Consider the following 24,589-nt stretch of genomic DNA (forward strand, 5'->3'; position numbering starts at 1 on the left):
AATGTGCTCAAACTAAAGAAAAAAATAAAGAAATCTGCAAACAGCCTTTCCCAGCGAAGATGCAGCGCAGACTAACTGTCTTGCGCATTCGTGTCCCTCAACATCGGTAGAAACGACGCGCGAGTGTGGCGTGTGGGGGAAATTACCATTGGCTGACCGGTACATTCTACGAGGGCGTACTGAAAGTATCGCATCCGATTTTTATCTGACAACTCTTTAAGCTTTTTAAATAAAACGAGCCTTATTATAATTTTACATCTTTATTCTTCGTGTTCACAAGAGCTCCGAATTGTAGAGTGACATAGCGGTGAGTAAGGTAATTTATCGGTTAGTGAGAAAAAGCGTGCTATAATAGAGTTTCGAATCCGAAGAGATCGTCTACACAAGGAGCATCGATTTTCAACTGTTTCCAAAATTTGAAGAACGCCTTCGACGACCTCACTTTGATGGCGATGAAACGGTGCAAGCAGAGTTGAGGTTGCCGCGTGGTCTGCGGCGCCTTGACACGGTTCGCGCGGCTCCCCCCATCGGAGGCTCGAGTCCTCCCTCGGGCGTGGGCGAGTGTGTTGTCCTTAGCGTAAGTTAAAGTTAGATCAAATACTGTGTAAGCCTAGGGAACGATGACCTCAGCAGTTTGGTCCCATAGGAACTTATCACCACCACCACCAGAGCTGAGGTTGTGGCTTCGTCAACAATGTCCAACATTCTACTGTGACGGTATCAACAAATTGGTCTCTAGTTGGCACAAATGTGTTCGTCGCCAGGAGGACTATGTCGAGAAATAAATATGTAGACATGAAGAAAAAAGGATGTAGAATGTTACTCGTAATAACGTTTATTTTGTTTAAAAAGCTTAAAGAGTTTTCACACAAATATTCGGAGGCGTTACTTTTCAGCACGCCCTTGTACTTTGTCTCGCTCGCTCTGCCCCTAGTGTGATTGTGACATTCTGTGTGAGGCTCGTTCGGCCTACGAAGAAAAACTTAGAACACAGACAAAAGTGGTACTGGTTAGTATATGCATACAGGGCGTCCCAGGAAGGATGGTCAGTATTCAGGGATATGACAGGAACGACCATTCGAAGCAAAAGATTCTAGTAAACAAGCGCTCTAAAATGCATACCGGTATCTTAAAAGCTATGAGCACTTCTTCATCTTAAATACTGTGAAACAAATCTCTTCTACCGCAACTTTCTGCTTTCCTTATTTGGGAGGAGGAAGTATGGACCAAAACAAGAAAACATTGACTAGCAAACATGGGCTCTAAAGTGCGTACCTTAAGAACACATGCTCAGTAGCAGAGATGAGTTCGACAGGGAGGATGAAAAAGGCTCATAGTTCTTAACATATACACTTTAGAGACCGTGTTAAGTGAAGGTTTCGTTTCTGTTTTCGGTCCATCCTGTCACTCTTAAAGTAAGAAAGTCAGTGGGCGTGCAGTAGAAGAGATTTGCTTAACAGTATGGAAGATGAAGAGGTGCTCATAGCTCTTCAGATATGCCTTTTAAAGTCCATGTTTACTAGACCTTTTGCTTCGAACGATCGTTCCTGTCGTATCACTCAATATTAACCATTCCTCCTGGGTCGCCCTGTGTATTCTTACGGTGTACCTCCTTTATTCCTCCTTACACTTATCACTCGTGCTTACGTCATTAGTTTGGAACAGACCTTAGTTACGCGTTCTCTACTTCTGCGTTAAAAAGGCTAACAAAAGCCGGACTCGTATATACTTGTCTGGACAAAACCGTTAAGGCCGGACATGCCCTGCGACAGCCGGACACCTGGCAACCCCTGCCAAGACAGCACCGACAACATGCCGTCTTGCGATATCTTGCTGAAAAGTAAAGTAATGGAGACCTCGAAAACAGGACAACGACCTTACCATGTGATAAATACAACATCCGCTGTCCAAATTACCGGCTTCATGAACCAGAGCTGACCGTGTTGTGTACCCAATGGGCCCACATATCATCAGGCTAGGTAACAGACCCGTCCATCGGTGACGAATGCAATATGGCAACGTCCGTTCTTCATGGAGCGTCCATTCATGGATACGTCCCTGGTGATACTGGACTCAGAACCGGGACGTCTGCAAAGACGACGACGTGGTGCCACTTCTGTGCCCGAAGCTGTCGTTGAAAGCACCACTGCCTGCTGCCGCAGCCTCGGAAGTCGCCAGCCCTGACGTCGAAATCCGTCAGGTGCTGGCAGATGTTTGCCTTTTTACACGAGGCATAACACGACCTTTTACAAACAACCAACATTCAAAGGCGTATCGTAAATGAGAAATTAGCTGCATAGTCTTTTCTTATATGTACACAGAATGTAGATGGGGTAACTCATTCTATTTTGCGCGGGATTCGTTGACATATTAATCATTTGCTTATCCCAACATGTAATACATTTCATTCCAGTTTGACGTTTGCTGCATACCGACTTCATAGTGTTGCTGTTTTAAAGGCCAACAGCGCAAAATAGCAGGACACCCAGTGTACGTCATAATTCAAGTGAAAACTTTCGTTCAATCCCCGGGTGAGGATTGTAGTGTATGGTATTACACTGATTTCGATAAACGAAGGAACAATAAAGGTTGAGAATGCGATGACGTTTGGCCGAAGAGTAGAACATACGACACTGAGCAAGTAAAACAAGACAACAGAGCAACAGACAAAGAATCTACGTTTTCAAATGTACAAAATTGATGTGTCAGTTTGTTGTAGCCCAAGTAGCGTCTATAAGAGGGGTCGTCTTTACCTCGAGCAGCAAAACAGCACATTCTGAGGTGTGTGAAGTAATTAACGATGGTGTCTATGAGATCCTTTGGAAGCGAACGCCATCTTTCTTGCAAAGCTGCTCTCAGAGCGGCATGGGACTTGGTAGAAGAACTGCTAGCAGCACCACCACCCAAACATGTTCTATGCCATCCCCATCCGGAAATCAAGCTGACCCTTCCGGGCGACGAGTTGTTTGCTCTTGGAAGTATTCGTCCACGAGACCCTTTGTTGTCTAGTGTTGTCGTCTTGTAGTCTGAAGTCGAACCTATTGCACGGGCACAAAAGCGGACATAGGAGTCAATGATGTCATTCCTACAGACCTGCGCTGCTACACTTCCAAATGGAGATCTCTGCAACCACCTATGGAAATAGCACCGTATACATAAACACAGCTACGAAGGGATGTATTTTACCGCTTGAAATGGTTTCTAAGTACTCGCCAATTTGCAATACATTTTCTCCCACTTTGGAAGCTGAACTAAGGCTCATTCGTGAAGAGAACGACCCTGCTTTAATCCGAAATCCACTGAACACAGCTACAGACAAACTGCAAACACTATTTCCTAGGGTAAAAGCAGAGCACTGCACATGTGGCCTGGTCGCCTAACGCGCGTCCTGTGTTTATGAAGCATGCTGACCGCAGTACTCGCTGTATCACTCCTGGGATGGCTGCAACGAGTTGGAATGGAGGTCGCCACCTATTCCTGCAAGTGCATAGCAACAATCATCGGTCACATGGCCCCTTGGTAGCCACTGACCATCTTAGACAGTAACTTTCTGGGTGCGAAAGCCGGCCGCGGTGGCCGTGCAGTTCTAGGCGCTGCAGTCCGGAACCGCGTGATTGCTACGGTCGCAGGTTCGAATCCTGCCTCGGGCATGGATGTGTGTGGTGTCCTTAGGTTAGTTAAGTTTAAGTAGTTCTAAGTTCTAGGGGACTGATGACCTAAGATGTTAAGTCCCATAGTGCTCAGAGCCATTTGAACCATTTGGGTGCGAAACTTGCAATTAGTAATTGTGAATACAGTTTACGAACTACAGATAGCCTTAAATTTAACCATCTGGATATCTCCTTTCAGAATGAATCTTACCCATCAATGGACCTTCACCTCATTTCATCCAGTAACTGACGTCTCAAGGCCGTTCTATTACGTCTATTTTCCGAGCAGTATACTCTCAGCACCAACAGCCGTCCTACAGTCAAATAGCCATTTTTCTGTTGAGAAGACGTGAGCGAACTGCGAGTATCTAATGACCTCGGCGGCAGCGGGATGTTTATTCCGAATGTTAACGTTAATTTCCTTTCTTACGAATAGGCAAACCGAGGAAGAAAAGCGCTTTCTGTCAAGCTGCGTAACAAGACTGAAAATTCTCAGTACGAAGCGATTCTTTTTTTAGAGGAAACGAATTGCCAAGAACGTAGGGTTTCTAGTGTAAAATAAAGACGCTTGGGAGTCTTAGCTGGGAAGTTTTCTAGGAATGAAAAATATAAAGCCGTCTTCCAGCCACTGATTAGTATGAGCACCGCTGAGCTTTTCTGGGCACGATCGTATTGAAGACGTTGTTCCTTTGGGCACATATGCCAGTTGCAGGATGATTCCGGGCCTTGGTGCAAATTGACATTTTTCCAGTTAACATATGTTTTCCAGGGGTGAAGAGGCGGTACGTAACATAAAAATCCTGGAGCCAATTGGGGTTTCAATTCCACATCTTTGGACTATTAGTCTCACATTTAAGCACTGAGCAACCAAGGTTCAATTACTAAGTTACGTCAATCTCTACCTTTTTCGTGATTCAAACTTCGCTGGCTCAGAGGTAAAGTGCCAGACTACAAAGCGGATTCGAACCCCAGTCCAGTCTGTCACTCATGAATCCTTCAGCTCTGGCAGTATTCGTTAATGTGTAAAATGTCATGTTGCGCCGCAGTTCGGAGCCCGCCTTAAAACCGCAGGTCCCTCTATAACTGACTGCGGAAGTAAGTTGAAATGTCGGAGGAAGGCGAACCCTGCATAACACAGCACTGTGTATTCAAACCACACAACGCCAATTTTACTTTTTACCTTACCTTTCCTTTGTGGCACGTTGATCATGAAAGTGAGAAGGATGTGTACAGTGAGGGGGCAAAAGCCATGGGATGGCGGTATGCACATATACAAGTGGCTGTAGTATCGCGCATACTAAAAGAGCTGAGCATTCGGGGAGCTATCATTTGTAATCAGGTGATTCATGTGAAAAGGTTTCCTATGTTATTACGGCCGCGCGAAGGGAATAAACACAATCTGAATGCAGAATGGTAATTGGAACCAGACGCATGGGACATTCCATTTCGAAAATCGTGAGGGAATTCAGTATTCCGAGATTGACAGAGTGTGACGATAATATCAGATTTCAGGCGTTACCTCTCACCACCGACGACGTAGTGACCGACGGCCTTCACTTAATGACAGAGCAGCGGCGTTTGCTTAGAGCTGTCAACGCTAAGAGACAAGCAACACTGCGTGAAATACACGCGTAAATCAATGTGGGACGTACCGTGAGCATATCAATTAGGACAATGCGACGAAATTTGGCGTTAATGAGCTATGGTAGCAGAAGATCGACGCGAGTGCCTTTGATAACAGCACAACAATTGCCTGCAGGGCCTGTCCTGGGTTCGTGACCATATCGGTTGGACCCTAGACGGCTGATCAGTTGAGTCCAGATTTCAGTTGGTAAAAGCTGATAGTAGGGTTCCAGTGTGGCGCAGACCCCACGAAAAGATGGACCCAGGTTCTCAACAATGCACTGAGCAAACTGGAGATGCTCCATAATGATTTGGACTGTCTTAACATGGAATGGACTGGATCCTCTGGTACAACTGAACCGATCATGACTGGAATGTTTATGTTCGCCTACTCGCAGCCATTCACGTTTCCAAACAACGATGGAATTTTTATGATTGAGCGAATGGTTTGGCTCTCCAGATCGCCCGACATGAATGCCATCGAGCATTTAAATGCGATATAATCGAGAGGTCAGTTCGTGCACAAAATCCTGCACCGGCAACATCTTTGCAATTATGGGCGGCTATTGAGGCAGCATGACTCAATATACCTGCAGGGGATTTCCAACGACTTGTTGAGTCCATACCACGTCGAGTTGCTGCACTGCGTCGGGTAAAAGCAGGTGAGACACAATTTTGGGTGGTGTCCGATGACTTGTCACCTCAGTGTGTAGTTTCCCACTGCTTAGGGTTCATTTCCATGTGCCCCCAATTTCCAGCTGCAGAAACTACTTCTTAATTTCAAAGCCAATATATGATACCTGGACCAAATAAAGAAAAACTTTTTGGTCTCCGCTAAGTTAATTTGTGTCTCTTCCTTTCTGCATCTTGAGTATTCTTGGTTTATACAGACAAATAATCTTACACGTCTTCTAAAGTGTTTTTATTTCTACCTCTTTTCGTCGCTCCCGACTTTGTCTTTTTTGGACGTAGCCGTAATTCTGACATTCGAAATCTGTGCACAACACTCAACACTTCTTAAACCTTTCACACCCTCGGCCAGAGGGGGGGGGGGGGGGGGGGGGGCTGTTTGCAAAGCTTAGCATCTGCATCTGTTCTCCTAGCACTCGTATTGCCGCTGTGCCCACACAGCGAGGGCGGCATTAGCGAACAGTTCGCTTTGCGAAGCACGCCCATGAGACTGCAGCTGACACGTGTAGCCCCTCCTCCTGTCCTGTGTGCCAGCCGAGGCCCGCTGGCCGCGTGTCGCCGCCGTACCGACCGCCCTACTGACACATTTTCTCCCGGGCGCGAGCGCCGCCAAGGACAGCTCGTGCACTTCTACCATCTCCGCCGATTTCTAGACGCATTTCTCACTCGAATGTCGCAAAGAAGCGACACAATGTTTACTCTTTCCGCGCGGCACCCGCAGTGAATAAAACAATGCCACATCAGGACTACAGCACCTGGACTGAAAAGCGGTTGAGCTGCGCAATAACAGCCTCACGCTCTCCATCCCACAGACGTACAAAAAAGCTGCAGCAACGCACCCATCGTATCACTATAATTGCCGTAAAGCATCTTGCATGCTTACGTCTCAAAAAGGGCTTTCCCCGAGAGTGGCCTGGGAAGAGGAAACAAACGCCCCCTTCCCCCAAGGAAAAAAATAAATAAATAAATAAAATTAAATAAAACCGATCTCGTTCCCTGCCCCGCCATGTACACAAAAGTATCAACTGAGCATCAGTCCAAAGAAAGCCAGAACACGAGACTGACTAGCAGCATGGATCCCCAGAGTAGTTTGTCGCGAAATATGACAACTAGGCTGTCGATTATTCGCTATTCACCTCGCGACGGAAAATGCCACATGGCTCTGGGTTCTAAAGGACTGCAATAGCGCTGTCTTTTCAGTTCGCGTCATTTCTCTCGAGTCACATTTGCGCATCAAAAACCGGTAAAAATGTGAATACAGAAAGCATTCGCATACATCTGGACGTTACCTGCTTGACAGCAAAATAACAGGTACAAATCTCGTACAAAGTATGCTCCCTCAATAAAGTACATTGTGTGTAGTAGGTACATATTACAAAGTGGTAGTATTAGTTTGATTTTCTTTGAACCTGGGTCCACCGTTCCTAAGTATTTTAAAATTATTCCTTTTCGTCCACAATTGTTAATATGCAGATGTCAAATATTATAACATACACTGACGGAAAGAATCGCAACACCAAAAAGATTGACATTGCAAGGTCACAGGTTAATGTGTGTAAGAGATAAGTCATTGCAAATGTGAAATGCGGTGTAACCGCCAGAATGTTGAACGCAAGCATGCAAACGTGTATGCATTATGTCGTACAGGTGCTGAATGTCAGTTTGTGGGATGGAGTTCCGTATCTCTAGCAGCTGGTCGGTCAACACGGCGAACGTTAAAGCAATTAGTGGATGCCGCTAGAGTTGTCCGTTGATGTCGCATATATGCCCGATGGTGAGCCAGCAGGCCAAGGCAACATGTCGACAATCTGTATAGCATGTGGATTACAACAGCGATATGCGGGCAAGCGTTATCCTGTTGGAGAACACCCCCTGGAATGCTATTCATCAATGGCAGCACAACAGACCGAATCAACAGACTTGCAGTCAGGGATAACCACTAGAGTGCTCCTGCTGTCGTAAGAAATTGCACCACAGTCCAAAACAACAGGTGTAGGTTCAGTGTATCTAGAACACAGACAGGTTGGTTGCAGGCCCTTAGCTGGCCTCCTTCCAACCAACTCGCGGCCGTCACTGGCACCAAGGCAGAACCAGCTTTCATCAGAAAATACAACAGGCCTCCTCCCTGCCCTCCAATGACTCTCGTTTGACAGCCCTGAAGTCACAAATGGCGGTAACTTGGGGACCGTGGAATGCACGCTACAAGGCACCTCCCTCCAAGCTGTCCTTGAAGTAACCGATTTTTAACAGTTCGTTGTGTCACTACGGTCAGCTGCTGCTCAAATTGCTACTAGAGATGCATTACGATGCGCCAGAGCCATGCACCGAACAAGATATTCTTTCCTCTCGGGCCGGCCGATGTGGCCGAGTGGTTCTAGGCGCTTCAGTCTGGAACCGCGCCACCGCTACGGTCGCAGGTTTGAATCCTGCCTCGGGCATGGATGTGTATGATGTCCTTAGGTTAGTCAGGTTTAAGTAGTTCTAATTTCTAGGGGACTGATGACCCCATGTGTTAAGTCCCATAGTGCTCAGAGCCATTTGAACCATTAAAAAAAAAAAAAAATTCTCTCGGTAGTGCCATATGGTCCAAGGGAGCACAGTCTTCTTGTGACCGCGCATTCTCGCGAACACCGCTGAAAGCAATCGTGTACAGTGGCTACATTCCTGCCAAGACTTTCTGCATTATCGCAGAAGGAACATCCAGCTTCTCGTAGCCCTATTACACGACCTCATTCAAACTCAGTAAGACGTTGCCAATGGCATATTTGCTGACTAATATCAACACCACTCTCAACCGTAACTAACGCTCACGACCATTACAGAGCGTATTTAAAGCAAAACTAATTGACTTATGCGACTGGCACGAAATTTTAACAGATACCATCTTTCAGATTTAGAAACACACCTACCAACTTCCGTTTATGTCGTACAACTCCTTCTTCGTGTTCCGATTTTATTTCTGTCAGTGTATTTTATTGCAAGTGGTAGAGCTGCAATGCGATTAAAGTTGCTACTTGCCCTGTATCCACGCTATTAGATGTATATGAAGTACCCGCAATGCGTGTGTGTGTCATTATTATAAATATGTCCGCAGCTCGTGGTCTAGCGGTTGCTGCCTCTGGATCACGGTGTCCCGGGTTCGATTCCCGGCCGGGATAGGGATTTTCTCTTTCCGGGGACTGGGTGTGTGTGTTGTCCTCATCATTTCATCACCATCATCATCATTCGTGACAGTAGCTAGATCGGACTGTGTATAAAATTGGACTGTGAAAAAATTGCACAGTTGAGCGCCCCACAAACCAAACATCATCATCACTGTAAATATGTTGTGTACATGGGGCTAAGTTCCCTGTAACAACACCTCCGACTGAATTGACAATATATGTCATTGCAGATTTTGGATAATCACACAGCTAACAAATTTATCTAGAAAATTAGTTCATCTAGTGTAATTTATATTGTTTAGTCATTACTTTAGCTTAAAGATCAGTGTACTGAAGATATATATTCTTTTTATAATGAAAAGGGTATATGGCCGAAATTGTTTAACAATACTAAAAGTAAAAATTAACAGTTGGAGGCAGCATGGAATGATTAGAAAAATAAGTATGTTTGATGGTTAATAAACTCTTGTTTTTCAACGTCTTTCAGCATTATTTTGTAAAAAAATGTGCATCGTTTTCTCACCCTCTCTATCTATGAGTTTCCTGTGACCTGTGACGTCCCCCCCCCCCCCCCCCCCCCCGTCCTTCGCCTAGCACAGGGGTGATCATTGAAAATAAATTTGAAAGCGGAGGGGTAAGTGGCGGGAGAGGCACAAGAAGCGAAAGAGGGAGGGTAGATTATAGGGCGATACACCGAGCACTGCTGGCGGAAAGAAGACAGGTAATCTTTCGTTCGCTTGTGCTCTGAAAAGTAATGACATTTGGAGAATGTGAATGACTTAAAGGCAAAATAGTCACAGAAATAAAGTAAGCTGAACTACTTTTTGGATCCTATATTACATACACATCAAACGATGAAGTGAGTACAAAGCTACAAAAATGCTATGTGCCACAATCAAACGGCATTTTAAAAATAGGGTAAGAGATACATTACTGATAAAGTAGTGGCGCTAAAAATGTTGATGTTGGGTGTGAATGTAGGACATTCACTGAACGACAGATCAAAATGATACAGAGCGTAGAATTAAGATTGCTAACGGCAGTTGCTAGTTGCACTCTACTTGACAGGATGAGATTCAAAAATATCAGGAACGACTTCAACGTATTTAATCTCAGTTAGCAAATAATGATGTAAAGTAACAAATGGAAAGAGCGTTCTAGTATCGAAATGGTTCATTTAGATAGTATTTCAGTTTTCATGATCATATCACAGGAAGACTGAACACAACTTTTATTTCTTTTTTCCGAACGTCGGAAGTCTGGGTTTCTAGCGGCGCCAGTGGACCCAGTCGTTATTGGTGGTCAGTGCTCACTGCTGGCGTCAGGTAATGCTTGAGAAGCGTCAGTGACATTATTACTGTATTATTATTATTGTCATCATCATCACTTTAAGAAGCGACTTCTTTGATCCCTTGAGTTATACGAGAGGTGTTCAACAAGTAAAGCAACACACTTTTTTTCTGAAAGCAAGCTAGCTTTTTTCAGGATTCCAATACACCATATCATTCCCCACTCTTTGACTACAAAACCCTATTTTTCAACATAATCTCCGTTAAAAGCGACGGCCTTGCATCACCTTACCGGGAGGGCCAACGTTTTGCTACATCATTAACTTCCCCGTCATCCAAGTAGTGCTTCCCGCGAAGTGCATCCTTCATTGGGCCAAACAGATGGAAATCGGAATGTGCAAGATCCGAGCTGTAGGGTGGATGAGGGAGAACAGTTCAGTGAAGTTTTGTCAGCTCCACTCGAGTGCGCTGACTTGTGTGAGGCCTTGCGTTGTCATGAGGAAGTTCGTTCGCATTTTTGTGACGACGAACATTCCGGAATCGTTTCTTCAGTTTTCTAAGGGTAGCGCAATACAATTCACAGAGTTGATCATTGCAACATGAGGGAAGGACAACAAACAGAATAACCCCTTCAGAGTCCCAGGAGACCGTTGCCATGACATTACCGTCTGAGGGTGCGGCTTTGAACTTTTTCTTCGGAAGAGAAGAGGTGCGGCACCAATCAATGGATTGCAGTTATTTTTCCAGCTCGTTTCATCGCCTGTGATGATGTTAGACAAAAAATTGTCGCGATCAGCCTCGTAACGCGCAAGCAATTCCGCACAGATAATCCTTCGTTGCTCTTTATGGTCTTCTGTTGGGAAGCGAGGAACCCAGCGGGCAAACGCCTTTGAGTATTCCAAGTGCTGCATGAGTGTGTCAGTACCACCAACAGAGACGCCTAGTTGAGCAGCGAGGTGTTTGACTATGATCCGTCCATCACCTCGAATGAGAGTGTCCGCACGTTCCAATACTGCAGTACCCACCGCTATGTGTAACCATCCGGCACGCGGGAGATCGGACAGGTTTCCGCTAGCTTGCTGCGAGGCCAGACAAATGGCTCCAATCACTATGGGACTTAACATCTGAGGTCATCAGTCCCCTGGACAAAGAACTACACTACTGGCCATTAAAATTGCTACACCACGAAGATGACGTGCTACAGACGCGAAATTTAACCGACAGGAAGATGCTGTGATATGCAGCTTTTCAGAGCAATCACAAAAGGTTGACGCCGGTGGGGACACCTACAACGTGCTGACATGTGGAAAGTTTCCAACCGATTTCTCATACACAAACCGCAGTTGACCGGAGTTGCCTGGTGAAACGTTGTTGTGATGCCTCGTGTACGGAGGAGAAATGCTTACCATCACGTTTCCGACTTTGATAAAGGTCGGATTGTAGCCTATCGCGATTGCGGTTTATCGTACATTGTTGTTCGCGTTGGTCGAGATCCAATGACTGTTAGCAGAATATAGAATCGGTGGGTTCAGGAGGGTAATACGGAACGCCGCGCTGGATCCCGACGGCCTCGTATCACTAGCAGTCGAGATGACAGGCATCTTATCCACATGGCTGTAACGGATCGTGCGGCCAAGTCTCGATCCCTGAGTCAACAGATGGGGACGTTTGAGAGACAACAACCATCTGCACGAACAGTTCGACGACGTTTGCAGCAGCATGGACTTATCAGCTCGGAGACCATGGCTGCGGTTACCCTTGACGCTGCATCACAGACAGGAGCGCCTGCGATGGTGTACTCAACGACGAACCTGGGTGCACGAATGGCAAAACATCATTTTTTCGGACGAATCAAGGTTCTGTTTACAGCATCATGATGGTCACATCCGTGTTTGGAGACATCGCGATGAACGCACATTGGAAGCGTGTATTCGTCATCGCCATACTAGCGTATCACCCGACGTGATGGTATGGGGTGCCATTGGTTACACGTCTCGGTCACCTCTTGCTCGCATTGACAGCACTTCGAACAGTGGACGTTACATTTCCGATGTGTTACGACCCGTGGCTCTACCCTTCATTCGATCCCTGCGAAACCCTACATTTCAGCAGGATAATGCACGACCGCATGTTGCACGTCCTGTACGGGCCTTTCTGGATACAGAAAATGTTCGACTGCTGCCTGGCCAGAACATTCACCAGATCTCTCACCAATTGAAAACGTCTGGTCAATGGTGGCCGAGCAACTGGCTCGTCACAATACGCCAGCCACTACTCTTGATGAACTGTGGTATCGTGTTGAAGCTGCATGGGCAGCTGTACCTGTACACGCCATCCAAGCTCTGGTTGACTCAATGATCAGGCGTATCAAGGCCGTTATTACGGCCAGATGTGGTTTTTCTGGGTACTGATTTTTCAGGGTCTATGCACCAAATTGCGTGAAAATGTAATCACATGTCTGTTCTAGTACAATATATTTGTCCAATGAATACTTTTTATCATCTGCATTTCTTCTTGGTGCAGCAATTTTAATGGCCAGTAGTGCATTTTGCAGTTGCTAAGACGGGATGCGGAGAAAGTAACACAACCGATCGAGGTATGACGCGAAAAACTTCAACTGTGATGTTTACAGGTAAAATCACCACTTCAAAGGGGCGTGCAGATGTTACAGCAATGACAGCACATTTGTGAAGAGCTAGACTCAATTGCTCGCCAAGGCACAAGATTTGCCTTCCTGTGACTTCGGAGAATATCAGGTGAAGGCCGAACTGAATTACCAACAGATTGCGGCCTCACTCTTGGACACCAGAGGTAAAAGTGTCCCCAACGATCATCATGTTAATAGAATGTTAAATAAAGAAAACAAAAAGGACAGTATAATCACATGATGATAACATAAACATCAGTTGACTGCAGAATTTCCTGGGAAAATTATCCTTGACGATTTTTATATAAGCAAGTTGACTGAGACATTTTACTATTCTTCACATATTTTCAGTAGGGGGAAGAAGCTACGAGTTCATTTACATCTTTGGACAGGTACTGAGATAACCAGTGCTTCTTCGTCTGTTCAACCAGAAAAAACGAAATGCGATCACATTAAATGACTCAGACAAACTCAAGATGAATGCAAGCACCATGAGTAACGCAGCTGAAACCGGTACGTTACAAGATTACTTAGCGAAGAATGCAGAGACTAGGAAACGTATAAAAATGAGAGGCGTTTTACATCAGTCATATGTGGAATACTCAATTTAAGCTCCTCGGTTTGTCCATATACAAGTGCAGCTCTGTGAAAATAAAGTCCATGCTCAGTATTGTAACTTCCGGTATCTGCCTCGAGTCTGTTATACGGAATAAAGTAATGCTGTCGTTACAACACTAGACTCGGATTTGGGAAGGCAGTGGTACAGGCCATCAATAGTCTGGCCATACAGATTTTGATATTCCATGCTTCCCCTTAATCACATTCGGCACACGTCGTTACGCTGCCTTACAGCAACAAGCAATGTCCTTCCTCACCCTTCCCCACTTCCACTCTAAATCTGCATCCATCCTCTAAGAACCACTGCGATACTTATGGCCGAGGGAATTTGCCATTGTACTACAAATTAGGGTTTGCTCTAATCTAATCCGCTTACGGAGTGCAAGAAGAATGACTGTGCTTTTACCTCTGTGCATGCTATAATTAGTCTAATCTTGCTCCATGATCCCTATGGAAACGATACGTTGGATGCTGATTCCTTAAGACTGGTTCTTGCAATTTTGTGTAGGTTTGTAATGGGTAGTTTATGTCTGACTTCAAGCGTCTTCCAGTTCCCGTTTTTCATCGGCTGAGTCACACAAATCTGTGATCACTCTTGTCGCTCTTCTTTGTATAGGTTCAAAGTACCCAGTTAATTTTGTTTCTTATGGAATCCATAGTGTTGAGTGATGGTGTAGACTCGCCTGCACGATTGTTTTGTAAGTTGTCTCCATTTTTATGACGGACAACTGTTTTCCTGCCAATGAACCGAAGTCTGCCAACTGATTTACCTACGATTAAGCCAATTTTATTTCATATCCCCATTAACTGACCCACGGATATTGTGTTCACAGGGTACTACATTTTCGAGTTTTGCGAAGTGCTTCATTCTAGTGAAGTATGTCATCAGATTACTGGATAATCTGCAAAAAGGTTCAGATTACTATTAACGTAGTCCACTATGACAGTAATATACAACATGTACATAGGCCTACTTCTTTAACGACAAAAACGTCGATGGGACGCTGAACTCCTATTTTCCTTCTAACCAATTACGAAATTTCTAAGTCGCAGGAGACAAAAGCGTCGCAGGAGACGAAATGCTGGTTCCCAGTCAAATAAAAAAGTCTGCAAGTCTCCACAGATAATAGCCGGTGAAGTGTCGTATCTGTATGGAGAAATAATAACAATAATAATAGTTATTTGTGTAGTTTCTCTCAGTTTTTGAAGCAGAGTCTGAAGAGGAGTTAGTGAATGGCCCTTTTTGGCCTATCATCTGTCGTCTAAACAACTACAGGCTAGTTTTGCAGCCAGAAACACACCCACACTTCTTAGCTCGCGTTTCATCTGACGTCAGTTTTGATGGATGCTGCGCAGTCCTGAAGGCGTCACATAACGCTGGTGGAGCACTATGACGTCACTACTACACAAGGGCCGGTCGCTGTGGCCGAGCGGTTCTAGGCGCTTCAGTCTGGAACCACGCGACCACTACAGTCGCAGGTTCGAATCCTGCCTCGGGCATGGATGTATGTGATGTCCTTAGGTTAGTTAGCTTTAAGTAGTTCTAAGTTCTAGGGTAACTGATGGCCTCAGATGTTAAGTCCCATAGTGCTCAGAGCCATTTGAACCATTTACTACACAAGGAGAATGTGTGCACATGTGGCTGCCCCTGGGAAATCCCTTAGAATGAGTGCCCACATTATTTTCAAACGCCGACACTATCGCGCAGGCTTATCCAGAACTGCAAAGGAAATGCAACAAACAGAGGAAGCACGTCATAATCCATAGCTAGGCAGCAGCAGCCGGCTGAGGCACAGCAGCGACAGGGAAGTAACCCATTTTGGGACATTTTATGCGTTCCTTAACAGGAACGAATTGTGTAGTCTCAGCTGTATACTTTGGTAGTTTAGTTTCTTGAGTTTCTGCGTGTTAACTTAATGTTTAAGAGATACAGCTCTCACGTTTTTGTTTGCGTCGGAAAGTAACCTGATTTTCTGATATATTACAAGTACCTAATCAGGTGCCAATTATTTAACCTCAGCTGAGAGCTTTGATAGTTCAGTTTCTGAATCTCTGAGCGTTAATCTGATTTATTAGACACAGTTGTGCATTTTCCTCCATGTCCACAGTAGAGTTCCGTAGCACATGTCGATTGTTCCTGTTTGTGTAGTGTAGTTTTCCATGGTCTGGGACTGTTATTGCAGTGTGCTGAGACGAGCCGAGTTGGTGACACTCCATTCTTAGCTCCAGGCTGTGATGGCTTCAGTTACGCAGCTTGAGGCTGCAGTGGGTGGGCATCACTCTTGTGGGCCGGCAGTGGAGACACAACGGATGTCCAGCACATATGTGTCTGCCGATCAGCCCGCACTGGTGGCAAGTCCAGTTACTTCTTGCACTGAAGTTGACCCCTACTCGTGGTCAAGTGGGAAGTCACCTCGGGTCATGGCAGGCAGCGAAATACTTCCCAGGGGGCCATACGTTACTGCCTCCACAGTTAGTCGACAAACAGGTTTCAGGGCGCTGCCTGTGGCTGACACTGTGTCTCAGCCAGATGCAGTCACTTGTCATGTTTCAGAGGGAAGCTCTCAGCCTGCAAGGTCGAGGCAATCACAGAGTGTGGGATTATTGGTAGGTGGAGTTCCAATGTTAGACGCGTTATGGGGCCACTTAGGGACATAGCTGCCAAGGAGTGTTGGTTGATTCCAGGGAGGGGACCACACAGCGAGGTCATAGGTCCCATCGGATTAGGGAAGGATGGGAAAGGAAGCCAGTTGTGCCCTTTCAAAGGAACCATGCCAGCATTTGCCTGAAGCAATTTTGGGAAATCACGGAAAATCTAAATCAGCATGGCCGTACGTGGGCTTGAACTGTCATCGCCCCAAATGCGCGTCCAGTGTGCCACGGAGGGGAAGAAAGCCAATGTGCACTCTGTGTGCATACTGGGTGGACCCATTCCAGATATAGAACGGGTCCTTCCACATGCAACAAAGAGCCAGGGTGCAGCCAGCTGCAGCTGATTGCTCACATCAGTACCAATAATGTGTGTCGCTTTGGATCGGAAGAGATCCTCTCCGGTTTCGAGTGGCTAACAGAAGTAGTAAATGCTGCCAGTCTTGCTTGCAAGATGCCTGCAGAGCTCACCATTTGCAGCATAATTGACAGGACCGATAACCTAACGGTGTTCAGAAAAAATAGGTTAAACACAGTTGGCGGCGGCGTGTTTGTTGCTGTTAGAAGTAATTTGTCCTCTAACGAAACTGAAGTAGTTCCTGTGAGTTAGTATGTGTAGAGGTCTTTCTTGGCGACCTGAATACAATAATAAACTGGATCCTTTTGACGAACCCCCAACTCAGATGATACAATTGCTGAAAGGTTCAAAGAAAACTTTAAACATGCATCTGACTCATACAACTGCAGCTGATGGTGACTTTAATTTACACTCGATATGTTGGCGATAATGCATGTTTAAACCCGAGGGTACACAAAATATCATCCGAAATTGTGTTAAACACATTCTTTGAAAATTATTTGTAGCAGTTAGTTCATGAGCCCACGCAAATAGTAAACGGCTGTGAAAACACACTTGATCTCTTAGCAACAAATAATCCTGAGGAGCACCAAAACGGATACAGGGATTAGTGAACACGGTGTTGTCGTAGCGAGGCTGAATACTCTAACCCCCAATCCTCCAAAAATTAATGAAAAATATACATATTCAAAAACGCAGCTAAGAAGTCACTTGAGGCCTTTCTGTGAGAGAATCTCCACTTCTTCCAAATTAAAGTGTAAGTGTACACCAGATGTGGCTTGAATTCAAAGAGCCCGCATCTCGTGGTCGTGCGGTAGCGTTCTCGCTTCCCACGCCCGGGTTCCCGGGTTCGATTCCCGGCGGGGTCAGGGATTTTCTCTGCCTCGTGATGGCTGGGTGTTGTGTGCTGTCCTTAGGTTAGTTCGGTTTAAGTAGTTCTAAGTTCTAGGGGACTTATGACCACAGCAGTTGAGTCCCATAGTGCTCAGAGCCATTTGAACCATTTTTTGAATTCAAAGAAATAGTATCGGCAGTAATTGACAGATTTAAAACCGAATAAATTAACAACCGGCAGAGCTCATCCCTCTTGGTACACAAAACGAGGCAGAACACTGTCGCAGAAGCAAGGAACAAAGCATACCATATTTTAACGAGCACAAAACCTAAAAGATTGGCGATCTTTTACAGAAGCTCGAAATTTAGTGAGGACTTCACTACGATATGCTTATAACAGTTTCCACAACGAAACTTTGTCTCGAAACCTGGCAGGATATTTACAACAGATTCTGGTAGTATGCTAGGTACCCTAGCAGCAAGACACAATCATGCCTTCTCTGCACGATGGCAATGAAAATACTTTCGACGACAGTGCTGCCAAACAGTTACTAAAAACAGCCTTCTGACATTCCTTCACCAAAGACGACGAAGTAAATATTGCAGAATTCGAATCAAGAACACCTGCCAACATAAGTAACTTAGAAGGAGACATCCTCGGACTAGTGAAGCAACTTTAATCACTTCATAAAAGCAAGTCTTCCGGTCCAGATTTTATACCAATTAGGTTCCTTTCAGAGTATGCTCAAGTAATAGCTCCATACTTAACAATCGTACACAACCGCTCGCTCGGCGAAAGATCAGTGTCCACAGAATGGGACGTTGCACAGGTCACACCAATATTCAAGAAAGACAGTAGGAGTAATCCACTAAATTACAGGCCTATATCGTTAACGTCGATATGAAGCAGGATTTACTAACATATATTGTGTTCGAACATTATTAATTACCTTCAAGAGAACGGTCTATTGGCACACAGTCAACACGGATTTAGAAAACATCGTTCTTGTGAAACACAACTAGCTCTTTACTCACACAAAGTGTTGAGTGCTACTGAAAATAGATTTCAAATTGATTCCGTATTTCTTGATTTCCAGGAGGTTTTTGACACAGTACCACACAAGCGGCTTGTTGTCAAAACGTGCTTATGGAATATCGTCTCAGTTACGTGACTGGATTCGTGATTTCCTGTCAGGGAAGTCACAGTATTACATTAATTGACGAACAGTAATCGAGTGAAGCAGAAGTGATTTCTGGCGTTCCCCAAGGTAATGTTTTAGGCCCTCTGCTGATTTAGGAGACAATCTGAGCAGCCGTCTTAGGTTGTTTGCAGACGATGCTGTCGTTTATCGTCTAGTAAAGTCATCAGAAGATCAAAACAAACTACAAAACGATTTAGAAAAGATATCTGTTTGATGCGAAAATTGGCAATGTACCCCTAAAAGGAATCCGTTGAACTTCCTTTACACTAAAAAACAATCAAACCTAAAGGCCGCAAATTGAACTAAATACCTTGGAATTAAATTTACGAACAACTTCGACTGACTGGGAAGAACACACAGAAAATGTTGTGGGTAAGGTAAACCAAAGACTGCGTTTTACTGGCATAACACTTAGAAAATGCAACATATCTACTGAAGAGACTGCCTACACTACGCTTGACAGTCCTCTTTTGGAGTACTGCTGCTCGGTCGAGGATCCTTACCAGATAGGATTAACAGAGTACATCGAGAAAGCTCAAAGAAGACCAGCGCGTTTTGTATTATCCCCAAATAGGGATGAGACTATTACTGACATGATACAGGGTTTGGGGTGGACACCATTTTTCGTTGCGACAGAATCTTCTCACGAAATTTCAATCACCACTTCCGCCTCCGACAGCGAAAATATTTTGTTGACGTCGATTTACATAGGGAGAAACGATCATCACAATAAAATAAGGGAAATCAGAGCTAGCACGGAAAGCTGTGAGTGTTCGTTTCTCCGCGCGCTGTTCGAGATTGGAATAGTAGAGAATTATTGTGAAGGTGGTTCGATGAATTCTCTGCCAGGCACGTAAGTGTGATTTCAGAGTATTCATGTTGATGTAGATTCCTTAATACATTTTACCAGCAGTTCAACTCATAAAACAAATCGATCGTGATAAAAAAATTTGACCTTCCACAAGCGAAATTCATGTCTTCAAGTCTCGGTTTGGCTGTTGTGGAGATAAATGATTCCTCCGGAGGAAGATCCAGACAACGCAGGCAGATTTACAGCTAGTTTATAAGGTTCCCCTTGTGTGTTATCGGTGAAAGATTGCTTTTTATGCAACACGTGACCAGTGCGCCTACCACTCGTAGCTAGTTGTTTGCTTCTTTGCCTTTGATGTGGAACACGTCAGTCAGTAAATCAACAGATGTAAAGCACTTACTCAGTAAAAAATATGATAATATCTGATCACGTACATGGCTATCTTTTAGATCGATCTCAAGACATGTTTATTTTTTTCACACATACACACACTTTACAGTGCTACATATTCAGGAATTCTTATATGGAATAACATGGGTTGTCAAGCAGATACGATTTCAGTTTGTGTTTCAAATTAGTCTTATCATCTATTACATTTTTCACATCACTGGGCACGTAGTCCGAATACAGGATAAATCACCACCACTTAAATGGTACCTAGATCCCTGGCTTCAAAGCAAATTACGTACCACATTTGTCAGTAAGAAATGAGCTCTTTGACATCTCAAAGATGCAGCTCATTTCAAAAGTTAAAATCACCGTAAGCCAGAAATTATATGAACAGGAACGAAAATGAGCTTTACTAACACCTTTGACATGGTTGTTTTCATACATAAGGATCCACATAAATATTCACTCAACCGTGCAAAGGATTTTTTTGCGAATGTCGTGTTTACCATTCGTTTCTGACAGTAACATTGTGCCAATGAAGTAACTAGCTTGAAAGAGATATGATTTACAAGAAGTACGGTACAAGTTTGAAATATATAGCCTTACTGAAGTGGCAGTTAATCAATATCGAGCAAGTTTTCTCTGGGAACAAAATTTTCCCCTGTGATCTGCAACAAACTCACAGCTGAAGTCACGTCCAGTAAATGACCCATAATTTTTGCGAAATATACAATTTTGTGTACATTCTCTCGCATGAAAATATAAACTATAGCATTTCGGCTAACTTGATGAATGACGTACTACAGGAAGGAAAAAAAAAACCGTAGGGGAAACATAGGCAAGAAGTAAAGATCCGTAAAGCAAATGCCAAGCCAATTAGAAATACAGAAAGTATGACTTTACAGTTTTGAAATGTTTTCGCAGCACACTTTCTTGCACGCAAGAACTACCGATGTTTGTTTAGAATGTAGAACGCACAACCGAGAAGCAATGTTGTAACAGCACTTAACATTACCAAAATCGGCTAAAATTTTCCGAGCAAGCTGTGGGCGATACGATACAACATTTAATTTGTATTCATAATATGAAGATTTGTGAGCGATAATAAAAAAATGGTGAAACCCCTGTTACCATCAGATTTTGAAGTGACGAAAAATGGTCGACAGAACTGAAAGCAAATGTGGGTAACAAAGTTACGGGGCGGGGGGGGGGGGGGGGGGGGTCTGCTCTAGTTTCAGCAGTTCCCTCACGCACTAGTCAAGGTCTCGGCACGTGACCAGTATCAACAGTAAAGGTCAAGCTTCATTAGGATTAACTAACAAACACCAGCTTCAAATTGCGAGAACTATAACAATGGAAAAACATATCAATGAAGTGCGTTTACCAATAGGGCTAACTGTTTCTGCAGAATTTCAACGAAATGTACATAAAAACGAGTAAACCTTGGCATCAGTCTATGATTTCTCGACGTCGGAAAAACAAATGTAGTTTTAAAAAGCCAAGTAACAGTTATTATACTGTTTTGCTTCAGTTTTCATTTTTTTTAACAGTACGAGAGAGTTCGCAATCATATCGTGTCAGAAATTGCAAATTCCAGTTTTTCTACAAACATATTCTATTCACAGCTGAAAAAGGAGCACGCCTCTGACATCTGTCGGTCACAAACGCTTCAAAAATTCGTTCGCTATTGGCATGCGACCTTCCTACAACCTTGTACCATTCCCCTATCACGTGAACGATGCGGCGAAACCCTCACGTGATGATAAAAACCGAATCGGGGCGTGAGTCTGACGTCACGTTCTACATGTACTAATCAAATCAATAACTGTTGCGTTGCAAATATACCCGAATACAAAAGTATATAATCGAAACAACTGTCATAATTTTTCTCGCGTAAACGTTACCACATAACCTTCTTCCTCCCCTTCCTCTTATTCGCCAAGAATCGAATCCATCCGCTGCACGTCAGACAAGATTTACATGATGAACAACACAATATCCTCTATTTTAACTGAAATAAGGTACCCGATGTCAATCTTATGTAATTAGGGGACGTACACAATACAGCAAAAAAAAAAAGAGAAATAAACTAACAATTTAGTACAATAGATTATATGCAGAATACGGTAGCTTAACTAATCTTTTGGCTTTACAGTTGAATGTTCATGTATTCAGCACTTTTTTCTATTCACAGGTGGCACACCTGACACTGACTTCGCACTTACTTCCCACAAAATAAACCAAACTTGACCTTCCTCATAAGCATTCATATCATTCAGGCAAATAATTTAATAAAACTACTACAATTTTAGCTTAGCACTATGCAAAAGAACTGCTTGCAATGCGCAGAAACATTGTTGCACCGACACGACTTTCAGCCGTTGCGTAGCACGTTGCGGAAAACGTGACTAGGTACAGTGCGACCGAAAGATGTGACACACATGCACGAACAAGGATTCGTCGCGCGTGTCACTGATAGAGCTACTCGCAAGAGCTTTGTCAATGCGCTGAATGTTAACTGCGCAATAAATAAACATAGGAAGTTGGCACTCACGTTTCAAATTTCAGATGTTGAGAAGACGCTGATGTTTCATCCCAGTAACCGTGCGTCTCCATAGTGGATCAAATGATTTCCTTGACATGGGACTAGTAGCAGATGTAGGCAACTGATGCTGTGGCAAGAAATATGCTGCTGTTTACGACGAACAAACTGCTGAAACCTTCTTTTGACAGGTACAATTGCATAACGCCAACCACCAAGAAGGAACACTGCTGAGCTGCGCGAGCTACTGAACAGTCACTTGTTTCCACGCCTTGGCACACGTGCCGGTGGCAGTGACGTCACCGAGTCACACGATCGCCATGTGCCCGGCCCCCAGCGGTCACGTGGCAGCCAACGCGACCGCGCCGCCAGTGTCTGCAGCACGTTGCCAAGAACGCCGCAGCGCCGCGCAGGCAAGGACTTTTCTAGACGCTCTCCGCGATAGGTGCAGAAGTTGCAGTCACAAGCGCTGACTGCAGCCGCACTGCGTGTAACTGATTTGCAAAAATTCGCTGAAGAATTAGTCCAGTGAAAGTCAACGGAAAACTCTACGCTTCTTATAATTACAGAACTCTCTGCAAACAAGATGGATTGTACCGCTCTGAAAGTAAAAGATACTATAGCGGCAAAACAATTTATTAGGCGCAGGCCGTGCTAATCTTGCCATAAAATCTATAAATAAATATACAAGTAAATCTATAAATAAATAAGTATATAAATCACCATCAGCGAGGCTTTCAGAGATCGCTTTCTTGCCAAGATCGCTCAATAGTTAGTGAAGGGTTGACTGCTCCTGATCTCGCAACACGAAACATCAGCCAGCCATAAAATTAAAGCTGTATTACAATGGGTGGGGATAGGTACTTGGCCCACGTTCTTGGCACATAGAGCTCAGTAGCTTCTATGCCTATACATGATGGTAATATGTGTATTCGAAAGCCATACATGTGCTTCGGTCATTATCAACATTCAGTAGCAGAAGTTGAAAAAAAAAAGGTATGGTTTGTTTCAACACGTGGCCTATCTATTAGCTTAACAGGGCCACAAGCTGATTTTGCCTTCCGTCGCCAATGTTCCATTCTTAGCGTTTATTCTAACGCCTCATGGTGAATTTTATGATAGTCCCGAAGCGTACAACTCTTTTAGTGAACATTTGAATCCCCTGCCCTGCGCTTCACAGCGGTTTGCAAAGTATGGATGTAGAAAATTACGGACGTTTTAAGACAGAGCGTAAAAATAACTTTTTACTATTCAGAAAGTACGAAATTGAAATGTCGGTTCTGCAGTTTCGATATCGATTTTCTATAGTTTTCTTGAAACCACTCGTAATAATTAATTCAGTAAGGAACTGAAATACTGCTTCGATTCGATGATATTGTCGACGAGACGTTGCATAAAAAAGGTAATTGGCCCAAGGAAAGAGTTAGGGCTAAATATGGATATGTTAAAAAGAGACACGAGAAAGTGCTGTTATCACTGATATCGGCCTCGGGATTTTCCTTGTTGAGTATGACAGACGAGTCGAACTTAGATAAACGGAATTAGACACTGTATCCATCTGGGATTCGACTCCGGAACTACACGAAGTGGACGGAGGCGAGTGGCCGGCAGCATGTAGGCACACGTGAGGCGGCCAGTGGGCGGGGTCCAGGAGCCTTCTGCGCATGCGCTGCCTGCGCCGGTCACGTTTGTGTCAGCATGCTCCGCTGATTTTCCCCCTCCCCCAATGCCCCGCCCCCTCTTCGACCCTAGCTCCTCCGGCAAGCCACACCACCTTTCCGCTGTCTCCGTGTTTTCCCCTGCCGCGAGAGGCTGAAACGAGCGTTTAGAAGACGTAATGTAACTGCTGACACCTCCGTTTTTCTTTTATCATCCTGTAACTATTGAGCTGTGTATTGCGTGCAACACTCGTCTACACACTCCTTTACACTGTCGCACTTAATCAGAAGAGGCATTGTTTCCAATGTGATTTATTGAAGATGCTTCCCGACTTGAAGATCACAAGCAAAAATCCCTGCGACGGAAGTAATTTTTGTCACTAGAATTCCGCCAATAGTAGGAGGAAGGAGACTTTCAGGGGCACATTATCATAGCCATCTTGTACGTCAGTGTCTTTGTTAGA

The 24,589-nt window shown here is 44.4% G+C and overlaps 1 protein-coding gene across 3 annotated transcripts in view; it reads right to left on the reverse strand.

Annotated features, from left to right (window-relative positions):
* LOC124606932 (transcription factor cwo) overlaps window positions 1-22,773 on the reverse strand; it is a 164,034-nt gene extending 141,261 nt beyond the window's left edge. For 2 of the 3 annotated variants that reach the window (XM_047139058.1, XM_047139050.1), the window contains exon 1: window positions 22,480-22,773. In XM_047139058.1, coding sequence (XP_046995014.1) covers window positions 22,480-22,541 — 62 coding nt within the window. In that variant the 5' untranslated portion in view covers window positions 22,542-22,773. The remainder of the gene's footprint in view (window positions 1-22,479) is intronic. The other variant, XM_047139067.1, reaches the window with a different exon arrangement.
* Between the last annotated feature and the right edge of the window lie 1,816 nt (window positions 22,774-24,589).

This window comes from Schistocerca americana, chromosome 1 (genome assembly GCF_021461395.2).
Source record: "Schistocerca americana isolate TAMUIC-IGC-003095 chromosome 1, iqSchAmer2.1, whole genome shotgun sequence".
Classification (NCBI taxonomy): Eukaryota; Metazoa; Arthropoda; class Insecta; order Orthoptera; family Acrididae; genus Schistocerca; species Schistocerca americana.